This window comes from Triturus cristatus, chromosome 4_2 (assembly GCF_964204655.1).
Source record: "Triturus cristatus chromosome 4_2, aTriCri1.1, whole genome shotgun sequence".
Classification (NCBI taxonomy): domain Eukaryota; kingdom Metazoa; phylum Chordata; class Amphibia; order Caudata; family Salamandridae; genus Triturus; species Triturus cristatus.
This window is the reverse complement of record NC_140586.1, coordinates 753,470,486-753,496,480: the sequence shown is the minus strand read 5'-3', so window position 1 is coordinate 753,496,480 and position 25,995 is coordinate 753,470,486. Positions and strand designations below refer to the sequence as shown.

General features: G+C 43.4%; 1 protein-coding gene across 6 annotated transcripts in view; it reads left to right on the top strand.

Annotated features, from left to right (window-relative positions):
- ELAVL4 (ELAV like RNA binding protein 4) overlaps window positions 1-25,995 on the top strand; it is a 151,907-nt gene that overhangs the window by 98,777 nt on the left and 27,135 nt on the right. For 5 of the 6 annotated variants that reach the window (XM_085602656.1, XM_085602655.1, XM_085602659.1 and 2 more), the window contains 2 exons: window positions 8,563-8,652; window positions 11,255-11,358. In XM_085602656.1, coding sequence (XP_085458782.1) covers window positions 8,563-8,652; window positions 11,255-11,358 — 194 coding nt within the window. The remainder of the gene's footprint in view (window positions 1-8,562; window positions 8,653-11,254; window positions 11,359-25,995) is intronic. The other variant, XM_085602660.1, reaches the window with a different exon arrangement.

Genomic DNA, 25,995 nt, shown 5'->3' with positions numbered 1-25,995 from the left:
TGACCCTAATGCACTGGCATGGGGTACCAAGACAAGTATAGGATATAAAAGTATGGAATACCCAACTGCAAGTGTACAGTGATAAGCAAAGCAAAAGAGCGACAGCTACCGAAGCTTCGTATTGCACCTGTGACTACTGCTGACTTCAGTGGGTGACCTCCCCAACCCCGCTTGATGTGTTTTGAGCATTGTTTTTCTTTGTTTCCATGTGGTCGGTGGTGAAACATAAGGGGAGATACCCCCTTCTACATGTCATGTAGCAGTTAACAAGTGAGTGCCTTTCCTATTCCAAGTGCTTTCACATCTGCATTGCTGAACTACTCCGAAGAGCTCTGTGATTTAACTATGGTTCAAGAATTGAACCAAAAAGTAGTCCTATACTTAGCACTAAATCGACTCAAATGGCCAGAATGCAGTGGCAAGGGCCAATGAGGGACAGACTGAATATGAAGAAGTTGGACTGTAATATACCCCTACAGAAAGTCCACAATGAGACATGACTAGACAAAGGGACACCCAAGTCATGAACTGCATCTACTGCTGCTTTCTCCAAAAAGTTCTACTTCATATGTTTCCTTTTGGCAACTCACTCACCAGCAACACAGCCACCTGCTTGGGGCCAGGCTCCTTCAAGTCAGCAAGTCACTGTCTGAACTTTGATGAGCACTCCCACCCCGACCCTGCCCGAGTATTTGCCCGTTCTGCGTGCGAGGGAAGCTTGCACTGCTGCTGCCTATTCTGAGCATGGAGGACGCTTGCATTGATGCTGTTCATACTGATCCTGACCTGCTTAAAACAAGGCGCTTGGCGACATCTTCAATATAAATAGCTTGTGACTTTGTGAGAGTGTTTTTATGTTGGGACCAACAGCTCAATAGCATTTCTGGCATCACTGATGACGATGTACTGCCCAAGCCTGTCTAGTGTTTCAGTAACACCGCGACCTCCGTTTTTGGATGGTTTGGACGAAACGGTAACTAAGAGGCTGATGTTTCCCACCTAGTTAAGCTGTACCATTGATGCAGACACAGGTGAGAGACCAGTGCATCTCCAGTCCTGCCCGTGCAGGGTGTACTCTGAAACTCCGGCAGCTTAGAAGGAGAATTCGGTTATCAGCATTTCAAGCAGTTTTCTGAGACTCCAATAACTCAAGAGGAAACACTGCTCGCCTCCTTCTTCCAAAAACCCAAGAGGACCAATTCACGCAAATGTCTCTTTAAGTGGGTGAAGCTTACCACCTGCATTTGCAGTGCTAGGTCACGCCAATTCACAAAAAACAGTTTATGCATCGACTACAGAGAAAGGACAAGCATTTGCAATGCAATAGGTCTCGCATTTGTGAGAGTTTGAGCTATTGGCATTGTAAATACACACACAAATAAAAGGCATTGTCATCATTTACAATGCCAATAGCTCAAACTCTTGTAAATAGGAGACCTATTTCACTTCAAAGAAGTGGCCGCCATTGTCCCGGGCTGCTTGGAAAGTGAAAGTGCGCACGGCACGCAGAATGTTGCAGGGAAGCATGTCGTGCCTGAAGTAGGAGAAACTCATTAAAGAAAATAGTGCTTACAGACTAAATAAGAAATACCGTGTAACAACAGAAGTAAAAGGACCAGTCCTCATGGGAGGTTAGAAATGAAGACAAGGCGGTACTAAGGAGGGACTAACAAGCCTGTTAATGAATCAGAAGCCAGCATTTACAAAGGACAACGACACAAGCCAATGACAAATTTGGGCGGAGAGTGGGCGGGGCTTCAAGTCGATACTCGAATACAGCATGCCTCGCAGAGTAGCGCATGCGCTGCCCAGGCTTGACCTAAAAAAAGAAATTCAAAAGTGGTGTCAGTGATTTTTTTCATTTAACAGTTGTGATGAGAAGCCTGCACCCTGACATTGTGAGTTGGTGCACGAAGCACAAGCACCAGTGATCGGGGAAATTGAATCATGACCTAGTTTACAAGGGAATGTCGATATCAAGGATGACATGACCTGTGAACTTACCAGTTACAAACGCCTTGTCATAACCTTAAGCTTTGCAAATACGTTTTGCATTATTCTTGCAATTAATGCTATGAGAAATCAATGAAATGGATTTTGCTTCAAACACAAGGCGTTGTCGACAAGCGAAGCATATCGTATTTGTTACATTTTTATTTAAACATATCCAGACTATTTAGTAATCAGTTTCTTTTTTCTTGATGGTAACGTTAAAGCACATTCAAACGGTGCAAAAGGGACCTGGGTCATGTGGTTTTCGCTCCCATACCAATGTAATGCAACTGGTGCTCATCGAAAAAGCGCTGTGATACCTTCAGGTCGAGTTTGCGCTATATAAAACGCCCCCCCCCCCCCCCCCCAAAAAAAAAACAATACACCTTTTGGTGTAATGTTTTTTTTGTTTCTAATGGTGCCCCAAAGCTAAAGTCCCCCTGTTGTTTGGTAATCTGAATAGTTTTTTGCAGAATGTGCAGACTTCATGCTGCTTTCAATCAATCAATCAATCTTCAATCTTTTGGCATCGGCGAGCTGTGCCCAGGCCCAGGGCGCCAACCTTCAGAGGGATGAAAAGAACGGTCTGCAGGAAGGCCCTGAAAACAGCAACACCCCTCTACCTTGGCTCCAGTGATTTCCTTTAGTACTTCCCGTCGTTTTTCGCGAGCCTGGGTCCTTGTTTTAGCACCCTACCAGCCCTCAATCTTGCCCTCCCATCTCTCTCCACCTCTCTGCTGACACACACCAACACCCCTTCCCCTCCAAACAACTTGGAAGGAGCCTAGGTGATTCCGGTAAGCAAGGGAGGTGCGGAGATGTGCATTCAGAGGCCAGTCACTGCCTTGATGTAGCCACCTGGCGACTGGCCTGTGAAAAGGGGCTGCTGCCTCGTTTTATTTTACTTTCCAATAGTAGCGAGCCCTGCAATTTTCACTCCGCGCAGGCGCTATTGGAGCAAGGGCCGGCTCTGCTTAAGGACAAACAGGCCCCTATTCTCGAAGCAGTTTCGTAGTTGCTTCAGCACTTACAGTGCGCACTTACGCTATTGGTTCTGTGCAGAGGCAGTTAGTATAATATGTCTGTCTTCTGTTTGCAAGAGGACAGCGAAGGAGGAGGTGCCTCCAACATGCCCATCTTCCAGCAAATGACGCCGCTGCAGTAAAGGAAAGTCACTAATTGGTACATATATAGCAGGCTTTTTTCAGTCCCTTTACATGTCATGTCCTTTTGCCTTTCCTTATTACACAGTGCCTATTACAGAGGCTACACCCATACATGTACAATATTTTCGTTTCTAATTTTAAAATAGTACAAAAATAGAAAAGAAGTATATTGTATTTTCATTCCCTGCCCCAGTGTTCCCCAAACATGTATTAGCTATAGGAATACAGGAGGTGTGAAAAGTTGCAAAGACTTGTGTACCCCAAATTCACTTAATATTTTTTTTTAACTTTGACTGCTTTGTGAATTGCAAAGCTGGTGGCAGTTGTTTTTTTTACAAAGAGCAAGAAATATAATAAACTTTAGAGACGCTACAAGGTATCAGTGTCACGTTCCAGCCGCCACGTTAGGATGCTACTGGCAGCGGGTGAACCTCTACTGCCCAGCAGCAGTGCCGCGTAGTTCCCGCTCTCGGTGGCGGGACTTCCGGCAGCATGGAAGCTCAAGCTGAAGACCTGGCTCTTCGTATAAGCACTTTAGGGACCACACACCTGCCCAAGCGCCTGGTTACCCTCTCGGGTGATTAGTGTGCTATACAAGTCAACATAACATGAAATATCCGATACATTGCTGCTCATTGCTCTGAACCGGAAGAGTAGTGGGTAAGTCGCCTACACTCAAGAGCCGGAATGTCCGCACACCAAACAGTTCCCTGGCACCAGAAGTTCCGATTAAGCAGATTTCATGAAATTATCTGCTATAACCAAGTACAAAGTTAACTGGCAGCAGACTTGATTTAGTTAAAATTGGTGACAGCGAATTTGGGAAACCTTTTAGGGCTTGGAAAAGGGTGAAATTTCCCAACTTCCCACACCTTAATGAGTGAAGTTTAAAAAGTTTGCCCACCAACAGAGAATACTTCTCCAAGGGCCAGTTGTACGAATGCATTTTCTTGTCTTAAACCCTGCGATTCGGTAAATTGCTGGGTTTACGAGAAGGGAATGTGTCTTTTAATTCTACTAACATGCTACTGAATTGCTAACTGGGTTTAAGAAACCATTAGGAAACACAATTTGAAAGGTGGCTTATTTATGGCATCCCTTCCAAATAGCGATTCGCTATGGTATGTATGAATGTTCAGCGACAGATATCCGGTCACAAAAAGTTCATAATCTAAAGACTAAAAGGTTACCTGTTTGCAAAATGGTAATGGGTCCCTAAGGGACTCCTTCCTCTTTGTGAATGGTCCAAAAATAGTTTTGGGGAGAAAGCAGTGGTCCCTATGACCCCTGCCTACTCTTAAATATTAATTTAAAAAACGTTTCTTTCCTCTTTTTTTTTAAAACATATTAATTTGGTTTTTATGGAAAACAGGCTATATTTCAGTTTTTTAATGATTGCATTATTTAAAATCAATCACTCGCATGGTGGTCTGCTGATCCCAGGACGCCACCCTCCCTGTGATGGCTACAAATTGCAATCAAAGTGAAGGGTGTATTCTATGTATGAGCAAAGACTGCCTTTCATTGGAAAACTGGGAAGGAAGATTGCAGGGCTCTGAATGCCACATTGAGGTCTGGACCGGTGCGAGGAAACTTCTTCTTTCTTAAAATAATAGCATCCTTTAGCTTTTTCACTCCATCCTTTCCCAGGGGAAACATCCTTTGCCCCGCATGCGTTACTCCGCAGTGCCATTACCCCGCAGTTTTTACACCGCAAAATATTTTACAACGCAGGGCTTTACACCGCAAACCGTTACAACGCATTCCCCATTACAACGCCATGGTGGAGTTAGAATAGTAAATTGCTTTGTAATGGGGAATATCCTAGGGTGTGTGTGTGCGTGGTCGGTTCAGTGAAGCTTGCTAACCGCAACCTACACTGCAATGAGTTGGGGTGACAGGATGATCGGTGTAGAGCCACAGGCACTCCATGGATGAAGCCTAGAGCCCCAGCACTACATTTATGGGTATCGTTCCTGCACATTTTCAGAGGTGGCGGGACTCTACGGCCTAGGGTGTAATCTCTCCAGTCGTGAACAATCTGCCTCAGGCTGCATAACTCTCCCTCACAACAATGGTCAACACGTTTTATGGTACTAACAGTGAATAATGGTGTATTAAAGCAAAACATAAGGAGGGCGGTGTCCTGATGCCTCCCCTGGGTTCACCAGTAATCCTGTTATCTGCTTGGTCTACCGATCACCTCATCAGCACCACATTATTTTAATGGATAGTTCCACAGAACTTGGTCAAGATTCAGAGATCTAGGACCCCTCTCATTATCTCTTTGGAGATGGGTGCCAGGCAGGTTTCTAACATGAAAACTCTGCCCTGGGACCATCTTCATGAAGGCTTCTCAAGAAGCCTGGTGACACATCTCCTCAGCCCTCCACTCCAGTCATCAGCCCTTAGTCATTGCCTTACAAAACAGCTTTCAGTTTGCCTCTATCTTTTGTGAAATCATCACAGACACTCTGCAGTTTCTGCCTGGCCCTCAAATGCCCTGCTAAACACTGACCTCACACAGCAAAGAATACAGATACCCTAATATAATGTGAAAACCCAAAACAGATAAATCAGTTGTCTGATCCATCAGCCTTAGAGCGAAGTTAGGGCACAGTCCTGCTGCAGCTTTATTCGACCAATGGCAAGTAGCTCTGTGCCACTGGTAAGACAGCTATACGACTTCATGGAGCTACATAAGTAAGCACCAAAGATATCTCCAGTGGAGAGTGACACAATAGCATTAATTCTTGGATGTACACAAATAACAATGTATGGCCTTTACTCGTTGCTTGGCTGAAATAAGCACCTCATTCAACTATGTAAGCAAAAATCCAAAAATGATTCCTCTCCGGTGTGCCCCAAAAAAATCCCACTGCAGGTGACCTTTTTCAATGAGATAATACATATAGTTTAAAGTAAAAGTTTCCCAAGAGGACCTCAATCTCTTATTTTGCATGAATTAGAGAGACGATATAATCCTCAACTGTTTATCGTTAATTCCCATCTCTTGATAATTTTTCCGTAGGTCAAGGAAAATGTATTCCCTCCTTTCCATAGCATCAATCTTCGAATTTTGAGATAGAGCTACGTTCGTGAGGTCTTTAATTCTCATGCAGTAGAACTGTAGTGGTGAGAGGCTTTCTGGGTCTCATGTGAAGGCAGCTCTTCCATATCATTACGCTGGTGATCTTAGCCCATGGTCCATCTCACAGTACCAGTGTCCACCCATCTTTCCCAAGTCAGCACTGACTGCCGGGCCAGATATCGGCATGCTCAACATTTGATGGGAGGAGGGTTGGTGGCAGAGAGAGGCGCGGGTGCACAGTGGCAACTGCACAGAGGATTTGTAGATGACTGGTTTGCAAAGCAGTTCACCGTCCTACTGCATGGTGGGAAGTGTTCCAAACAGTAGTAGCAGGAATGCCTCTGTCCTAGCAATGTAGGCTTGCTAAATTATGTTTTGAAGTATGTGATTTTGTTCGATTTAGCATTGAAAATCTCCGGGGCCTTCTCACATGTAATGATCTGGAAGTATTTAATACTTTGAGTGAATGTGTAATGATGTGGAGAGACCTTGGAAAATTTTCAGAAGTGGGGCATTTTTTCAGCACTTTCCAGTTAACACTGTTGCGTAAGATAATGTTGAAGATGATGATCCATACAGGTGCATAGGATGTGGCTGCTTACAGCACTTTCAAGGGTGAAAGGTGTCCTCTGTGAACTCTGACAGACATGTAGGAAAATAGCACAAACTATTTTGCCGCTTGAGTTTTCTTTATGTTTTTTGATATCTTAAGTTCTCATTGACCCGATAGCAGTTGAAAAAGTACGCACTCTTATTGTGTAAGGGTCTGAAACTGCTGTCCGCTGGTGGCCACAGTTACCACCTATGAATGTTGTCCATAGAGGGTCCAGGTGCAAGAAGGCCCATCTCTGAGATTTTGTCCATCTTGGAAGAACACATTTTCATGTACAAGACAAATTAGATCTGCCCCCTTCCGCCATCGTCAGTGTGACACGTTGTGGGTAGTACCTTGTCAGTGGTGGGAATATGTTTTTTAATGCAATAATGGGTTTTATTGCCGCTTGTCCAAGTGCAGTGCCGTACTGGGAATGCCTCAGAGGTGACACCCTTTGAGGATGGTGAAATAGGCTCCGCCCCTGCCGCCTGCTATGATAACTGCCTGACTGTCTGGACCGCCAGGCCTTACTAAGAGAGCCAGGTGTTGCAAAGACCAGATTTACTGTCCACTGTCTCCACCTGGGTATGATCACTCATCTGTGATAACTGGGTGTGCACTGTTTGTACCATTAGTTATATGTTCCATACAATGAAGTTTTCACCTTCGTTTTTGAACATGTTCTCCAAAAATGAAGCATTTTCAGCGAAATCTACACGCCTTTTTTACCAAAGCAAACAATAATTCCATGTTAATGTAATGTTTCCTGAAAGCAGATAATAGATGTGAAAATAAGAAAATGTTTTACAAAGTCTTTATGTTTAGGAGGGGTTAAAGTGTTATGATTCTTCATCTTTAATGTCCCTTTGCTTGCTAGGCATGTCCCTTTTGACAAGTTTCAGGGTTTAAATGTGATGTGTGTGGGGCTGAGGCGGCCCTGAGAACATCGACTTTTTAATATTATGCTAGAAAATTATTGTAGCTAGAATACTGAATACCAAAATATCTTAAAGGTAAGTACATATTTACTGCACCTACCTCCACATATGCATACCGTAATGATATATATATATCTTCAAGGCATGTATTTGCTGTTTTGATCGGTTGCTGAATCTATAAGTATCTAATTATACGTTCTCTCACAATTTGCTGGTACTAATTCTTTCTACGATATTTGTGTAGCTTGATATTTAAAACAATATTTTAAAATACAACCGGCGGGGTGGAGGGGAGATTACTACCGACCATTTAACGTGACTTCTCTTGCACGTGTAACCCAGGCTAGTCCCCAGGCTGAAGTGGCATCGACAGTCTGCCTCGGAGGGGGCCTTCTTTTCGCCATTCAGATCAAGTCGGGGTAGCCTTGCGGCATATATGAGAGTTGTGTGAGAGCTAGAGGAAAGAGGTGGTTCTCATTTTCAGCACTGAGGGCCAACTTTCGTGCATAGAACTGAGCCGCCTCCCAAAATCTTTAGACTTGGGTTGATGTTAACTTTTGCTAGTTCTTTAATTTATTGAATAGCTTTAAGGGCATTTTTAATGGTTTTGTAAATCTTAAAAGTGAATGTTAGTGTATTGTTACTTGTTATTATGATATAACTAAATGTCATTGTTGTATGTGTGCCTTTCCACAAATACAGATGAACTTTCATGTTGTACTTGTGAAAGCACAATGATAATTTGTGAAGGGCCCTATTCACTAAGGATTTTTGCCATAGGCACACAATTGGAGGAAACCCTCAAGGATTTTGCCACTGGCACAAAATGGGACAAACCCCTTACTGAAGAGGGCCCTATCAGTGGGAAAGGTTAGTAGTATTTGTTATTGCTTTTGGTGTAGATAGCCTTTACACTTGTATGTCTAGATCATATAAATATATATGTTTATCCATATTTTTTTAAGAATAGTACGTAATTTATACTCTTACAAATTATAGTTGTTTAAGTCTGCCACTTGTTTAACTGTGAAATTGAGTTCAATTAATACCAGCATAACAATATTTTTTAGAAAGTCTAAACTATGATATTTACAGGCAGCACTGTATGTATGTTGGATAATATTAATCGATGACGCTGGAATGTTAAAGTCTATTGAAGCCTGGCAGATAGATAGGATGCTGTCATATTTCTTCCTGTGTTAATGTTTCTCTCACTGCATGATGACCACAGTTGTCTATCACAAAGCATGTGCGACTTGTCAACTACGTGAAGCTCAGTTTAGCCGTATCGCTGTGTATCGGATAGCCGTTCTTCCCATAGGTCAAGCGCTTTGCAGCATACTCTAGCGTGCCTGTTGGCTGATGCATCAACAACCCCTGAGCATGCAAGTTAGGTGCTCAAACCGGTCGGTCGATTCTAGTTATCGAGCTTTTGTTTGCAACTTTCAGTCATGGTGGCTTGGACTGGGGTATGGGGTTCTAGTCATGGTGGCTTTGAAGGGAGAGGTTACATGTATTTTTATTAAATTGTAAAATCCATTGACTACCATTTTCCTTTAAGTTCTCAAAAAATCATTTAAAAAATCTTAAATTCCAATTTGTGACCTCTTTTAAATTAACTGCATTCGGGATATCGTGCTTTTTATCAAGACACTATCTGCAGAACGAATGTCTTTCTTAAGTGGCAAGTGTATTTGAGATCATCCTTCTAAGGGTGGCTCTTTTACAATGGCTAGCAGTTCAGCCCCACAGTTTTAGCCCAGGGGGCAATGGAAATTGTATTCAAAGGCATAAACTGTCAAAGCTATCGATGCCACATGAATGAAGAGTATGTGTCCTGAACTGGTTGCCCAGTGTGTAAAGCCTAAATTCATGACAGTACTCATGCAACCCATGAAACTCTGTCATTCTGTTCTTGGAGGCAGTTAGATCTTATTTAACATTGTAAGCGTTTGTGTTTTTTTCAAATGTCTTTCCATCTTGATAAACTTGACAACATAAAATGGAATATATGAGATTGACATTTTTGGCTTCCTCGTAGTTGACAGCATGCCCATCATTACCGGTTAAACCTAGTTGTTTAACTTATCAGTTCCTTGATTTTTAGTTTTTTTAAATGTATTTTAATATTCATGCAGTGCACCATCAGGACCATGTTTAACCTTTACTTCATTTCCTAATGGGAATGTGCGTTGCTTAAGATACATCACACTCCAGAGCATCCTGTACCAATTTACTTCAGTTCACAAATATTTCCCTTCTGCGGCTATACATTATCACATTTGAACAGATCCAGTGCGCACTTGTCAAATGCAGTCAATTGTGAGGAATGTAAAATCTACACATCCCCAAAAAACTTGTGGCGGAGGTGTGTGTGGGGGATCTGCCACATGTACTAGGCTTCATTGAAAGCTGCGAATCCTCTCTCCTCTCCCTCATCTCTCCTTCCGGTCTTCACATTTATTTCTCTCTTTTCTCCTCTGTGTTTCCGCCATGGACTTTAACCACATAGTGGAAAATAATGAGAAACAGTGTCCACCGTTTAAAGGGGCCATTCAATGAGTGATAGCACAATAGATCTCAAAACCCAAGCTGACATCATCAAATTAAGGAACATTCTGGACTGTCTATTGTTGGTGATCGCGACAGAAGCAGTGCTAGGCAAAGAGACTTTAGGAAGTCCATAAAAATACCCTAGTTTATGAAATATTATTGAAAATGGGTGGCATCATCTCCTGTTTCTAAATTAGCCCATCTTTTCCAAAACTGATTAGCAACACATGAGAGTCGTACCGACCGAGGGCTGCTTGAGAGCTCAGCAAAAGAAGGTACCCCCTGTCAGATACTAACATTACTGCTGACATTCGTAGGAAATCTCACAAGCTACAAAACATTTAGTCAAAAGATTAAAAATAAATTAATGGTAGGGTCTGGCCAGCCGGTTTTGTGCAAGAATCTTAGCGACCCAAATCTGGGAAGCTTTTCCCCAGGTAATATCTCTTTTTTTTGCTGTGTTGTAGGTTTTGCTTAAAAAAAGGAAGCTTGTGGCTATTTATAGAAAGCCCCTCTATTAAAGGTGTTATTTTTGTTACTGAAATGTAGAACATCGTGCTGTTGAGTCAAGTAATGTTTATGGATAGGTTTACGCTTTAGCATAAAAGAGTGCTACGCCTTTGTGTGCGCAGCTGCCAGTGTCCTCCGCCACGCTGCATGCGTGCCATGTAAGAAAGGCCGAGTGTGGCGCTGAGTGGACTTTGTAGTGGGTATTTATTATTCAGATGCGCAGATGTTTGAGGTCCTGTGCACTCACCTCTTGAAGCGCAGTGAGGATTGGGTGGGAAAAAGAGGCTATAAGTCAAGTTACTGTATGAGCAGAAAATTAAGGGGGGGGGATTGTAATTGCCCTGCCAATAGTAGTGCATGTGTTGTTAAAACTCCTAATGTATATCTTTACTTTTTTCTGTGTTCACAGGGCAGAGTTTAGGGTATGGCTTTGTTAACTATATTGATCCAAAGGATGCAGAGAAAGCCATTAACACTTTAAATGGACTCCGACTGCAGACCAAAACCATAAAGGTAAGCGAGCAAGTATTTTCCCACAACCTGTGAAACATAACAAAATAATACGTTTTTATGTCACTACTTACTACCTGATGATTAGATGATCGGTTAATTAAGATATGCGATAACTGCTGGTAAAGAACATATCACAGTTGAGCATTTGGTAGCAAAGATGCCCCAGCTCCACTCAGTTTTAGTGGTGGCTGGTACGGGACGTGGATGGCATTGCAAGGAGTACAGGGGGTTAAAAAGGAAAGAAACACTTACCTCTGCATGATGCAGTCTCTCCTCCATTCTTTCTCCTCCGGAAGCAGGAGCACAGAGGCTCCCCTAAGCCTATCATGACGCTGATGTCACCAGAATGAAAGCAGCATCGTAATTGGTCAGACAGGGACTGCGAGCATGTGCATGATCTCCAACCAGGCTGTGCATTACTACCAGGTGGAGAACATGCTAAGTGCGCATGACTGTTTGGCCGGCCCAAGACAGGTGGCCAAACCGTCATGTGCACTTAAGTGCACATATTTCCTCCTCCCCCTGCTGGCTGTGACTACAGCCAAGCTCCACCCCATAACTGGATTCAACATGGAAGAATAAAAGGATAATAACAACGTTGTTTTTCCTTTTTTTCACTGCTGAAAAGCAGTGAGGCGATGCTCCTCCGCCTTAGCGGAGGAGCCGCCACTGCTCAATTTTCCCCAGATAAATGTCAACAGGTCAGACGTGCTGATATAAGGCTTCGAAAATTCCAGGGCATGTGGGAATCAAATGTTAATATTAGGACCCATGTTTGCAGGTAAAACTTGTAATTGAAGTAATTCTCCATGTTTGCTAAATACCAATCTTCAAGGTATTGTTATTTATCGGATGCAATAAATAGCAGGGGTGCTCATGAGCAGGCCTTTAGAGTTCTGAGTTTCCCAGCATGCAGTTCGTAGCTACTTTAGCATTGTTTAATTCTTGTGATATGCAAACCAAGCTAAGACCTACTCTCTGCAAACAATAATATGCATGCATTATATAACTTGCAAGGTCGAAGCAACATCACAAGGAACATAAAGTACACATTACATAACCAACCGATCATTAATGCAGCAATTCTAAAACTCGGATAATTTAAAAAAGAGCATTATACTAATAAGGTCACGTAGAAGAGATGGATAAAAGTGTCTCCGATGGGGCTGGTTGCAAAAGCGTACCCATGATTTAGATGTTTAGGTGGAAACAGCTGTGGGCATCTTGTTACCCATGCCAGTTGCTGTCTTAATGCCCTTACAGCTCATGACGTCTTACTAGCCTCAGGTCTTTGAGGAATGTGTTCCAAAGTGTTGTCCTACCACGGTTATGTGGCGACTCCAAAGCGAGGCCGGTGGCGTTTTGCAGTAGATAGTTTTCGGACACAGCAAGGTGCAGGAGTCTGTCCAATTGGTAAAAAGGGGAATATTTTGTAGAATTGCAAATAAGTCACGGTCCTGTATTTGTGTCTCCTAAATAACGGGGCGCGGGCAATGGGCAGCTTGCTGCTTGTCATGTCTGATGACTGAGGTGGTGAAGAAAGTAAAACGAGCAGTTCACCAAAAATGGGCTAAAGATTTTCTGAAGAAGAACAGAGTATTCTGGAGGGAAAGATGGAGCAGAGGTGTGTGCAGCCTAGGCCCTGGTTTAGAGTATGCTCCATGTGTGCTCCCTCACAAACATGATGGCTATCCTGTTCACCTTATTATAATGCATTATTAAATAATGCACTTGTTATAAGGCGGACAGGGTTTGTGACGCAGCACAACCAGACCATCAGACTTATCGAGATAGCAACCCATATCATACAAGAAGGCCGTTCTTTCGAAGCCAAAGCACCATTAGAAGTGAAAAGGTGAGATTTGAGGAGAGGAAGGTAAGGTTTGTTTTTACTTCTTTTTTTATTAAGCACTGCACCTAGGGTATCCGTAACAGTTGTCATGTACATACACCTACATTTCAACAACTGTGCCATTGCAAGGAAGGTAAGGTTGAGGGGAAATATTAGGAAATATGTAATGTTGGGAAATGTAAGTGAACAAAGAAAACAAGCTCTGGGCAGAATATGGCAGATTATGTGGAGCTAAAACATAACATATATTTGTAGAGCGCACATACACACCTTTGGCTCCGGTGGGTGCATATAATGGATATGTTCTATTACTCGACCTTGAATGCTTGAAAGGCCACATGAACCCACCAAGATTTGAAATTGTGACCATTAAATCAAACACTGATATGTGCATTACTCGTCTCTGCCGCCAAGCCCCCCTTAGCCCCTTGACTAAGAAGCAAAGTCTGAAACAGAGACAGCCCTGGCAAATTCAGTATAAAGCTACTGGAAAGAAGAGTTTGTAAAGCAAAAGTGAAAAAGGATGAAGGAGCCTGGATTTTCTTGTCTGGTATTTTATTTGTCTCCAGGTTTTGGGACGCAGCGGGGGGCAAACCAAGAAGAAAGAAAGGATTGAGGTAGGGTTATATAGAAGTTGACCCATTCAAATGCCCAAAAACACCCCTTGGACATGCTACAGAAATACATTAATAGCATTCTCAAAATGTTGTACACAAGAAGGACAAACCAGGACATAACCTTATAGTCATTGACGAACTGGATGTCGCGTGGGGACAGAATAAAGACATTGAAATACCTTTGCGCTATAAATATTGTGTGCGGTGAACATGTGCTATCACTGCACTTCAGATTGAATAGAGCTGGATTCTGAACACATGGAATAAATACATTGAATTGACAGTAGGGATAGTGGATGTGCGAAAGAGCCTCTCAGCACTGTCGGTGAGGAATAGACGGGTATTGTAAAGGAAGAGGGCTACAGCAAGCACAGATGATTCTCAGTGACTGGCAAGAGACAAAGGAGTAGGCAGCAAATATGCAGACCTGGCTTTCTGTACCCCACATATGTGTATGTTGCTGCCTGTGTGGAATCTAGATGGCGTAAACGAAGATCACAGCATCCTTGTGTGCATTAGTAGGGACTCGATAAGAAAGCAATGTAATTAAAATATTCAGCTACTTGTAGTATCTAGTTATCATGATAACTCATTGCTCTTTCTTGATATCCCATGCCCAAACAATGTCTTATGTTCTTTGAGGGATTCCTTGGTTGCGAGCTTCTCTGACGTGCCTATTTTTTATTTTTATCTATTTTGCAAGAATAATTGAGTGAATGCCCTTCCCTTAAACAGGCGGATTTGGATTTTCCCAGTTGCAAATAAATAAACTACACATAATCTCTGTGTTACCATAGGTTTTCACTTCCACAGCATCCTCTGAATTAATCCCTATGCGATCTATTGAGTATCATTGCAATGGGAATAGATAACAATTGTTTAGAATTGTATGGGCTTTTTTGCTATATAAATATGATTAATTAAGGTAAAACCAAGTTACGGTTGTATAGCAGTAATTAAATCGAATTGACAATCACTAAAAAGTTGAAAGAGTTAACACATGAGAACATGTACTTGTTTGGCATTAAAATAAAGGAGGCCTACTACTTTTGTAGAAATAATGTGGGTCCTTTGTGTGTCTGTGGGAAGTGAGAAAGGACAGAAAGGCTCCTTCATCATCTTTTTAGAATACCTAGATTCTGAGGCTGCATCTCCCACTTAGAGGATTTCTTGCAGTTGTTGTGGTCTCTCCAACATCAGTTGTCCGAAGGCCTGCGCGTCATTAAAGCCGGAGGCGCAAGGTGCGGAGAAACCCTTTACAGTCAGGAGAGAGAGTTCCAGCATCCATAGTAGGATGTGTGATTGACAGATTGTCCTAATGGCTTCCGGCTGTCAGTGCACAGCTTGTCAACTTAAACCCCTTTAGAGGGCGATGATCCTAAAGTAAGGGCAAGGAAAGTTCTACGACATCAGATCAGGAAAGAGGAAGCCCTTGTCGAAGGAAATGTGTCCGGACAAAATATTTAGAGCTGAACATGGTGTTTCTTGAATTCTGCACTACTGTTTCTGGAGATATTGGATTCCAAAAACCATTACCAATTGTGTAATGGCCCACAGAGACTGGTCAACATATGACTACGTCCATTGCACTGTTTAAAACCATTTGAAATGTGCTGATGTCCAACTCTTGCGGTGGCACCTGGGAGCAAGACTTTGAGGTCTGTGCTTCTAGGAGCGCCCTCTGCTGGTGCTTGTGTGCCAGTATGTCCTCATCCGCCATGAATTCCACCCGGGTTTCTGTGCAAATGAGGCTTAATCACTGTCTCCTCCTCACCTAGCATGCATGACACTCAGGTGTCTGGGCCCTTGCTGCTTAAAACAGTAAGATTTCTTTCTCCTTGTCTTCTCCAAAATCTGCTTTGCATTGCTACTTTCTCAAATCTTGTGAGAGTGGTTTGAGGTTCACTTGCCACTCTTTAAAAAAAAATGTGCGGTGGCTTTGGCTTCAATTTTTGCTGGTTGGTTAGATTAAATTGAGGTTCAACAGATTATCAGAGGGAGTGAGCAGGACTTCCAGTAGATTGCTGAATGAGGTCTTGTCCCTTGAAGAGCCAAACTTACTACACCTTGTGGCATAATTAGCCCATTGATTACTTGTCTTCCTGAACTCTCCAGGCAGGAACAGGTCATAGTATGTAGATGACTACCAGCTACTGTTCCAGCAAAAAGGTTTATTGACAGTGGCTAGTTAAGGACAATCAACAATTCCAATTCAATTGAACCCATAAACATAAATCTTTATTCCCTGGAGCAGCTGAGTACATCTAAACTGTCAAGAAAAGGATATAGAATGTGATTTGATTAATTTTAAGCTGTTAAAGCAGTAATGCATATGACCACTGAGAGACGGAATGCCCCTTAGTCGCTGCTCATATGGATTTCAGTTACAACCTTCTGATGATGATACAAAAGGCAGAAACGCCTCATTTGGTACCATCAGCGAGTGGTAGCCTGAATCTACTGCAGTGACATAAGGGTTTCTAGATGTGGAGTTTTAATCTCTGCGCCAATGGATTTCAGCTGCAGCTGAACACTGATTAAGACAGATAATATCACCTTGACTTTAACACATTTTACTTAATATCCCAATCAGGGTGTGCAACCCACAACTTTTTTGTCCTCACTTGCTTTTGACTGAGCTAGTGTGGACAGAGCCCAACTGTTGGGTAGAGTTAAAGTCAAAGGGTGAAAAAGTTGATTGCTTATCCTGCTGCTTATTTCAGCTTCAAAGGAAAAATCAGGCATTGCTATGCCCTCTCAGTATCGAAGTTACGGGTTACAGCATAGGCAGCCGACTGTCACCAGTGTGCGATTGTCAAATGGTGGACGTGTGATTTTGCATCTTAAATTTAGTATGGTGGTTAGACTGAGCGTCGTCTAACCTGGATTCATGTGTGCGTAGTGGGTAGATATGCAATGGCTAAAATCTGACTATGTAAATCCTGCTCGTCATTTGTGAAGTTGGCCTGTTGCAAGAGTGATTGTATGACAGAGGCATGCATGGCTGGACCACGTGTGCCTATACCATGCAGCCACAACAACAGATGTGTCTAAACAGCGCATTCCTAACTATGCATTCCTTTACCACGCAATTTCGTGGTAAAGGCATGATTGGTAAAGTTCACACCACAGCCCCTCCGCCCTGAGTCCTACCATCCTGGCCACCTGCCGTATAACCCGACCCCTCTAGCCCTAAAAACGACCCCATCCATAAAACCTTAAACTGCTCCTTCTCCCCCTTCCCTGAGCCCTAAAACTCTGACTCCTATCTTAAAACATACCCAACCCCCCTGCCCTGAGCCCTAAAACTGTCTCCCTCTGCCCAGAAAATTGCCCCTTCCCCCCTGCCCTGAGCACAAAAACTGTGTCCCTACCTTAAAACCTGTGCCGCCCCACCCTAAAACAGTCCCCATACTCCCCTTGACCCCGCACCCTGAGCCCTAAAACCTGCTCCTCCCTTAAAACCTACCCTCCTTCCCCCAGCCTCAGCCCAACTTTCCTCGCTGCGTCCCCATCCTTCGTGCAGGGCCTTCCTTCCGGATCCTCTCCCCATCCGCTTAGTTAGCTAGACTGCCGACTGCCTGGACCACTCATATGCGTGGTTCGGGCACGCGTTGTTCAGCTTGCGGTGAAACGGAATGCGTGCTTCAGGCCGCGTACTGCAAGAGTACTTTGCCAAGCAGTATCTTCCTTCATAAAGCTGCTTAGGCTCTTGCTGCTGTAGTTCGTCTCATCGTTCAGATGCAGTCGAAGGACACCACATTTCATCGAAGGCCAGTCCATGCGTTCTATCGTTTACTCCACTCCAACTGGCGCAGCTACTGATGTCAGCATTAAAGCACCAGTCTGGTCCTCAAGCGCGACACTGAAACTCCTTCCCCATTGGCCACACCGCTCTTTAGCGTTCTTCCTTCCCGCACGTCACATTGGGTAGCGTGCTACTCGTCCACTAATGCTTATCTGAGTCTTGTCGGGTATGACACTTTAATCATTGAATTATTTTTCGTTTCATTTAAATAATTATTCCTGTTTTTATATACCGTGAACTAGACCCACCAGGGCAGCAGATTCCCCTATAAATAATAGAGTATTCACTAGAGAACTGGAAAGCCAAGAGATTGACATGCATATGTTACATCCATGACGGGTATAAACCCACCCTGAAAACAATAAAACTCAGACCTGGCCAATGACTCCAGGATGTCACCTTGAAAGAGCTCACTAGACTCCCGGACCCCTCCAGCTTGCTCCACTTCTGTTACTCTTGATTTAAGCTGTTGAGTTTGTGCCGCTGCACAGCGATAGGAGAGCGCAGAGTTTCATTATTTTAATATTAGAAAGGATTTATAGCTTTATTGCAGCAATTAAATCTTTCATAACAGGGGCTGCTATTAGCCTGATAAGGACTAGGGGAAAGTCTTCGCTTCAGGCATCCAGCAATAATAAACTCATTACCACAAGATTTTAATTAGACTCGCCTCCTGGTACCCTGGCAGGATTCGTGGCTCTGAGGAATTCCTGGTACTGTTCAAATACAGGCTGCCCAGGGTGGGGTTAAGCAGAGATAATCCCTCATCATTTAGAAGCAGCAGTAAAACCTTTGTTCCTCTTTATTGTCAAAAAATGGTTCCTACATTCCTCTAGTCTGGGAGCCTTTTAAAAAATGTGGTTTAATGTCACGATAACCTTGTGTCTGCTATTCGAATGCTTACGGTAACTTTACCACACTGTTGAGGCAAACTTCGTTCATTCCTTTTCTGAGCATCTCATTAGGAGTGGCCCATAACTTAGGAAGACAATACCTCACCCCAGTAAAAATCAGAGGGTGTGGTGTTTAGTGGGTGCAGGTCCGGAACAGGGGGCAGTGCAGCAATCCCACCTCACTGTATTTAGCCAGCGTGCATCACAGCATGAAGTTATACTAGCCCACAAAAACCCTCAGTCAGCAATTTTCCCCCCCAGTTGCATTGAATTCATGGGTAGCTGTAATGAGGGAACATTGTTGTAGAGACTTAGATGGCATCATGACACAGACATCCTCCACTGCCGGTGATGGCAGGACTCCTAGTACACGTGCACAAAGTAGTCCGCAGGGCCGTAGTAGTGACTGGCTCCCTCTGAGTGGGGCTGCTATAACTAAAGAACTTTTAGCAAGTTTAAAAATCGGTAGAATTCTGAAAACACAAGATGCTCGCCAATGTGTTAGTTTGACTTGTGTACGGATTGCTTTCTTTGAGGCAGACAGTTTTAGGTAGTGGGGTTGCTTTTATTAAATACAGGTTGTATTCGGAAAGCATGTGTGAATCAAAATGGCGGATTATCCCTTGGATATTAGCAGCCCCTTATGCTGTTCCCAGCATGGAGTTAGATTTATCCTCTTCCTGCTTCACTTTTTCCCCCGTACAGTGTATCTTCGTTGACCAACATTCAGGGACTATTGGGTAATGTATTTTTAAAACCTTGTGACGCAAATCACATCCTATCCGAGGACTGAAAGAACGGAGTAAAGCCAGTTTCCTTTGCTTTGCACTCCAGTTTGGCAAGGTGTCTTTGCACTACCACTGAAGCATTCCTGGACACATCATTTTTTAACAGAATGCATCATCTGTGTCTCCAAGGATAGGTTTTCCCACAGTGTAGAGTTAGATTAACCATAGTGTCAGTCCAAGATCTTAATAATTTGCACACTTCTTTTCTGCAGTGCAATACCATTTCTACAAGTGTAAACATTGTTTTGCTGTGTTGATGGGGCTTGATATCAAGTACAAATCCAACTTGTATTTTGGCATGGGATCAGCCCTTGGTAACGTATGTTTTTGGCCTGCCTAAGAAAGGTGGCCCTAGTGATAAGTGGCGCCTGAAGAAGCAGGGTTAAAGCAGAACACGTGCCTACTTATTGAAAGATGTGCTTTGCATTACTCATTTCTGAAAAAAGTCATCAATTTATGCTTAAGTTGCGGGATTTGCCAAAATTGAAGAGAGAAAGAGGTTTTGTGGCACTTCTAAAGAGGAAGTCCCCTGCCATGACCTGCATTGATAATGAGACCAGCGGTCAGACTTGAGTACCACCTAGTGGCGCGTCTCTTGATCTTCTGAATCGTGCCTCCTCCCTCCTTGCGTACCGTTGATCCACACCAGCTCTTCCTATCATCTTGCTTGAGCTTTGTCGTTCCAATACATGTTGGATCCTTGGAACATGAGGCGTCCATTGAAGACAGAAGTGTCTTTACACAGCTGTCAGAATGTCATGCGAGCATGTGTATACTTGCTGTTTCTCCACTGAGGTAGTAAGTTTTCCTCGGCCACAGCTTCCTTTTCACCCTGTTAATGGTAGAACCTGCTATAGTGTGGGAAGGAGACCAAAGTACTCGTTCACACCACAAAGGTAAAAGGTAATTTTGAAAACCCCCATCAAGGGATCGGCCATGTCTTTGTTCACAACGGATTTATAGACGAGGTCACACGCCATTGACACAGTGTGCATGGTGCCACTAGGTGTGTACACCTGGTGCACCAAGAACCATGAGGCACCACTTAACTGACTGTAGTGCAGTGCACATCTGGAGTTAAACACGGGGCTCTGTTCTTGTCGAGGGTCACTTACATTTTTTTTACAAATTAAGCACTGCTGGAAGGCCTCTATTTGAGGACAGTGCAAACATGAGCTGAGCTCCTGTTGCACACAGGTCCATGGCCATTCACATCATTTTCCATGTTGAGTCACAATCTATTTATAGACATGTAAACTGAGAGAACTGTCGTGTCCCTTGCAGGTCAGCCTATTTCATGGTGCTGTTTTTGCACCTTTCCCAGGTCCTCCTCCTTCCTTTCAACTTCCCTTATTAACATGCTAAAGCAAGTGCATAGTTGATGAGGTTCTAGACGTGCATGGGTGACTTGTCAGTTCCAACACACATCATAACGTATCAATTGCACAACGTTCGCTCAGAGCTTCTACTGAAAGAGGCAGGCATTGCCCATTTTCGAGGTTCTCAGTTAGCTTGTAGGTGTTTCGTTAGTTACTAGGTAGTTCATGAATCAAAATAGTCTTCTCATTTCAGCTAGTTGTCTTAAAAAAGTGGAAATAATTTAAAAATTAATCACTAGTATGTCGGAGAGCATCTTTTTATGTATACGAGTAGCAGCTGGTGATGTCTGAAAGTGGTCGGGCGTAATCATGAGTTTACCTAATTTTTTCAAATGTATGTGTTCCCCATTATACCAAATACTACAGCATTCCAGTACCACATTTTGGCCAGTGAGATTGCCCATATACTATGAGTGGCATGTATGTCAAAAATTACCTCCAGTATTTCAGAGCCAACATTTTATCATGGTTCGCTTCCCCAACCCATCCCCCTCGGCCCAATATACCATGGCTGCCCTCTTTGAGGCAAAGAATTACCTCCAGTATGCCAGCAACAACCTTTTACATGCCATTGCTGTCCTGTTATGTCAAGGATTACTTCCAGTATTTCACAGTCTGCATTTTGCCTCAAGTACCTCCCGTGTCCCAGCGCCAGCATTTTGCTATTGTGCCCCCGTGACAGAGTTTCCTCCACTGTGCCAGTGCCAGCTTTTCTTCTAGAGGGGCCCCTGTGCCAAGAATTACTTCTGGTATGTCAGGGCCTGCATTTTTCAGTGGTGCTCTTGTGCCAAGAATTATCTCCAATATGCCGGCAGCGTGTTAACTTGGGTGCCACCGTGAGCCAAGGATTATATGGAGTATGCCATGGCAAGTGCAAGCGGCAGACTCACTGTCATAAAATACATAAACAAACATTCTTACTCATACTAACTCACGTTCACAGTCTTCGCTCTCACTCACTCTAACTCACACTCCCAGCTACTCATTGTCACTCATACTCACTCCCACTCACTGTTACACACAGACATCCTTATACTCACTAGTTCTCACACACTTACTTGCAGACGCACACCTATTCACACTCACTGATTCTCGTCCCTGGTGCAACTGCACCTGCTACACTTTTGATAGCTACAACAACTCACTTCCACTTCCCCTCACAATCTCTAAACACTCATTCTTAACACACCAACACTCCTTCACTCACTCCCTTTCTCTCACTTTCGCTTATTCATACTCAGATGCTCGCTCACTTCTACTCACTGACACACACACTCACTCAGTGTTATCCACTCTCAATCACTTACAGACGCACTCGCACACACATCCATTCACATACGCAGGGTAACAAGATTTGTTTTAATTTACTTAGCTTCTTTTGCTGACAACAGCGATGCGCCGTGAGAGCAGCCTGGCAGCAATCTGGCCCTGTGTAGTTGAACCGTCAAGTCTTGATTCCCACACAGAGCAGCAAGGCCACGTTTGAAAAGGGGAAGACCTACCTCAGTCCCTCTCCCGGCTTCTTGACAGGAGCGGAAGCGCAGTCCTATCCGAAGCCGGGACAGTGCCGGGGATCCCGCCCCTGCTAATCTGTGTGGCTTCTCATTGGCCCCAGGGATGCACTGATTGTGCACCTTGCAAGGCACATTTTAGCAGATACACTATGCTGCCTGAGGCATGCGCAGTACAGTACATCTGCTAATTAAAATGGATTGTGCCTGTGTGAGGCGATCAGAGCTGAACTACGTCTCCCCGACATACACAATCCAGACATTCACCTACAGAGTGCAGTGTCTTTAAACAGCACTCTGTAGCAGGACAGTGCCTGGCTCCCTCCTCCTCTGTCACCAGGAGCCTTGAGACGAGGCCGAGGGGGCTGAACACGGCAGCCGTGCTTTCATGAACACTGTTCAGTGAAATACTAAGCAGTTGTAACAAGGGGCAGTAGCGGCATCTCACAGGAGGCAGGGCTGTGCCTCGAAGCCACAGATAAGGAGCTGCCATCTTAATACGTTGTGTTGATGTTGCTTGTGCATGTGGCTGCAATTCACGGATAACAAAGTAATGTTATCGTATTTTTGCAATATAAAACATGTTTAGTAGTGAAGGCAAACGTATCACCATGGTGATCGTATATTTCACGGGCTCTGCTTATCTCTCAATGATTACTTCTAATACAAAGCCCAGAGATTGTCAGATAACATTTATTTTCCAAATATTGTGTTTCTGTTATTTTTAAGTATTTTGCTTAACCATAATTAGGGTATACATGCGCCTACCAGTAGATAAAATGCAAAATTTCACAATTCAAGTTTATAATGATGCAATATATTCATTAAGATACCGCAGCACATATGTGGTTTTTTTCTTGTCATGAACTGATGTTGGCACCATCCTAACATTATCCAGAACATCTGAGAGAGCAGTCTATGAGAAGATGTTTGTGGAGATGGTAACCAGCCTCGTGACACCTTCATGCTGCTTAGTTTGTTTTACAATACCTCTTCTAAAGTTTAGCAAGGAGAAGACTGGCTCTGATCCAACGAATGCAGTGAAAGAAAGCACCCACCGCTCTGCTATGGCTATTGGGTTGATTTTGGTGTTTGAAAAAGCCTTGACTCCTAAAAAATGGCCACTACACGTACGATGTTGTTAGTCCATCATAAGCTACTTTGTTCGGCTTACAACACCAGTGTGGGTGGGCAGCTCGAAAGAACTAATCATCCACTGCATCCTTGCATTCCTGGATCCATAACTTGTATAATTCCTCGTCATCACCTGTTTGTAAAGATGCAACAGTTGTAAGAGAAATCTAAGAAAAAAGTAATTCACGGCGGAGGGGTGACAAACAGTTTAATTTTTATTTCTTGAATGGCCATCTGCCCCTCACATTACGTGGCATCATTATTAAAAACTCTGGTACAAATTGACTGATTGCCCTTGGCTGATCTTGTTATAAAATCCTGTGTCTTATTATTCCTAGCTGCCCATTGAAAGCATTGTCTGTGCAAATGCCCCCTGCCTTTTTTTCTGCTTAGTCCCCTGCCTGATGATTCGTTCCAGCACTGGATTCTCTCTGTAATGGCACACTGCTGCTTTCAAGGCATTGCCTTCAGCCAAGAGCAGGGCTTGTATTTATAACATTTTAAATCATCCCTGCAGCCCGAGGCTCTGGAATCTGAGCAAAAGCCTTTAATAGTGGACTGAGGGCATCTGTAGACTATAATTATAACTTTGGGACCACGAACAATGCAGATAACAGAGAAATAAAATAAGAAACTGAATATGCCACCGCTGCGGATCCCACAATTATTATCCGAGATCTACCCTTCCAGCCTCAAACGACGCTTTCTCCAGAGGACATATCAGGACTTTCATGACCAGGATGTGACATTTGTGAACTTGTTGAACAGGTTCTTAAGGACTCTTCAATTATAAAGATGTCTACTGCGCGAAGCAGTGCTCATGCGTGGTAGCGGCATCCGCGGCCCGGGTTATTTAAACATGAGTGTGGCATGACCACCTAAAATATTCCAGTGTGTCTTTGATCTGGCCATTGAAGGTATTCGGGAGGACTCTTCCCCTTCCTTTGACGTCAGAAGAACATGAATTGGCTTTCAACATTGACTTCAATCTGAAATGAAAATGGTGTTCCAAAATTTCTGCCGGAAAACTAGTGACATTAGAGGACTGCAGAATAAAACAACCAAACAACCTCACAACTCCCCTCTAAAGTCATAGACGAGTGCGTAATGTGGTTTAACTAATTGCCATATCTTAGCGGTGTTTCATTGAGTCAACAAATCCAGTACCAAACAAATAGGTCACAGCCAACGATAGCTCTGGGCTCGGTATTTTGTGGTTCCAACATCCTGCATCCTTTAAAGAGAAACAACATCATTTGAATGGTACGAGTCATCCCACCTGGTACCCATGGTCATAAAGCAGCATCCAGGTAATACAGTACTAAGGACCGCAAACAGCTGCTTTGAGCCGTGATCAGGGCCGAGTATGGCTGGGCCCAGATGCAAGGGTCTTTCACAGCATCACATGTCTGCTAAGAGTTGACACCATTACAAGTTGATACCTGGTGTCACGTTTGAGGCAACTTGAGCCCTTCTCCTCATACCAGTATGATATGGGTGGGAATTATGTGGCGGAATCTGAGGGGTGAAAGCCACGTTGAATTCACAATCTGAGCTGAAGAGGTCAGTGACTTGTCCACAAGAAAACAGTTTCATCCTATCCATGTAGGACAGGACATCACAATCGAAGCTGATCAAGAAAACTTACTATTGCAACACGGGATTCCTGAGAAATCGTAGCTTTCCCGAAATATCGAGAAATTCACTAATTTGCATTATATACATTTCACCAAAGTTTTTGCCATGTTGCTGTCATGCAAATTTGTGCAGTTATCAACCACAGGACGCTGGTTTGTGCAAAAATATAAAATATAGACTGTAAAACTGCAGTTGAGCGATATTTTCTGCTTGAAACCGTCTCTTGCGTGACATTTGCGAGCAAGGTATGCTCTGGCTTCACTTTTCATGCAAGGTGCCAGTTAAATATTTATCAGGTAGTATCCATAATGTTGCTGAATTTTCATGAATATTGCATGTATTTTGTTGAAAAGATGTTTTTGTAATTTTACCCGCCACCTAAGAAAACCTCCCTTTTGCTGGTAGAGTTTGTCAGATTTCGTTTCTTGAGTCTCACTCACTCACTTTAATTTAAGCTGTGCGTGCAACTATTTTTTATAAATCAACCACTTTTAGACGGCATTGAGTGACAGAAACTGTGTTAGTAAAATTACTGGATCTTATGTGAAAGGATGTGTCCACATTTATTATGTCCATAAAAGATGGAATACTACACTGGTACTTAATGTACACTCTTTTCTGGTAGGAAGAGCACTTTCCAATACCTTCATAATACGGTTGTACCAAGCACCGGATTCTTAAATTAGGAGCAAGGGAAGTAGTCACCAAAAATGAGGCCAGCCTCTACCGGTCTCTCAGCTTTGAAGGGTAGGTTACTCGCAGGTAAACGCTAATTGGGAAGTTTTGCAAAATTTCAACAACCCCAACGGAGTCCCATTTAATGTGTCCAAAGACAGTTGAGGTTTATCTCAATTACAGATGTGGTACAGTGGAAAGCAGTGGAAAGAAGAGACAGGTAGGCACAGGGTACAAGCTGCCCTAGCTCTGCCACACACACTTCCACAATCATGGCTGACATGCCATTAAAAGAGTCCTTAAGTGGTATGTAAAGCAAATAATGGGTTTTATAGTCATTGA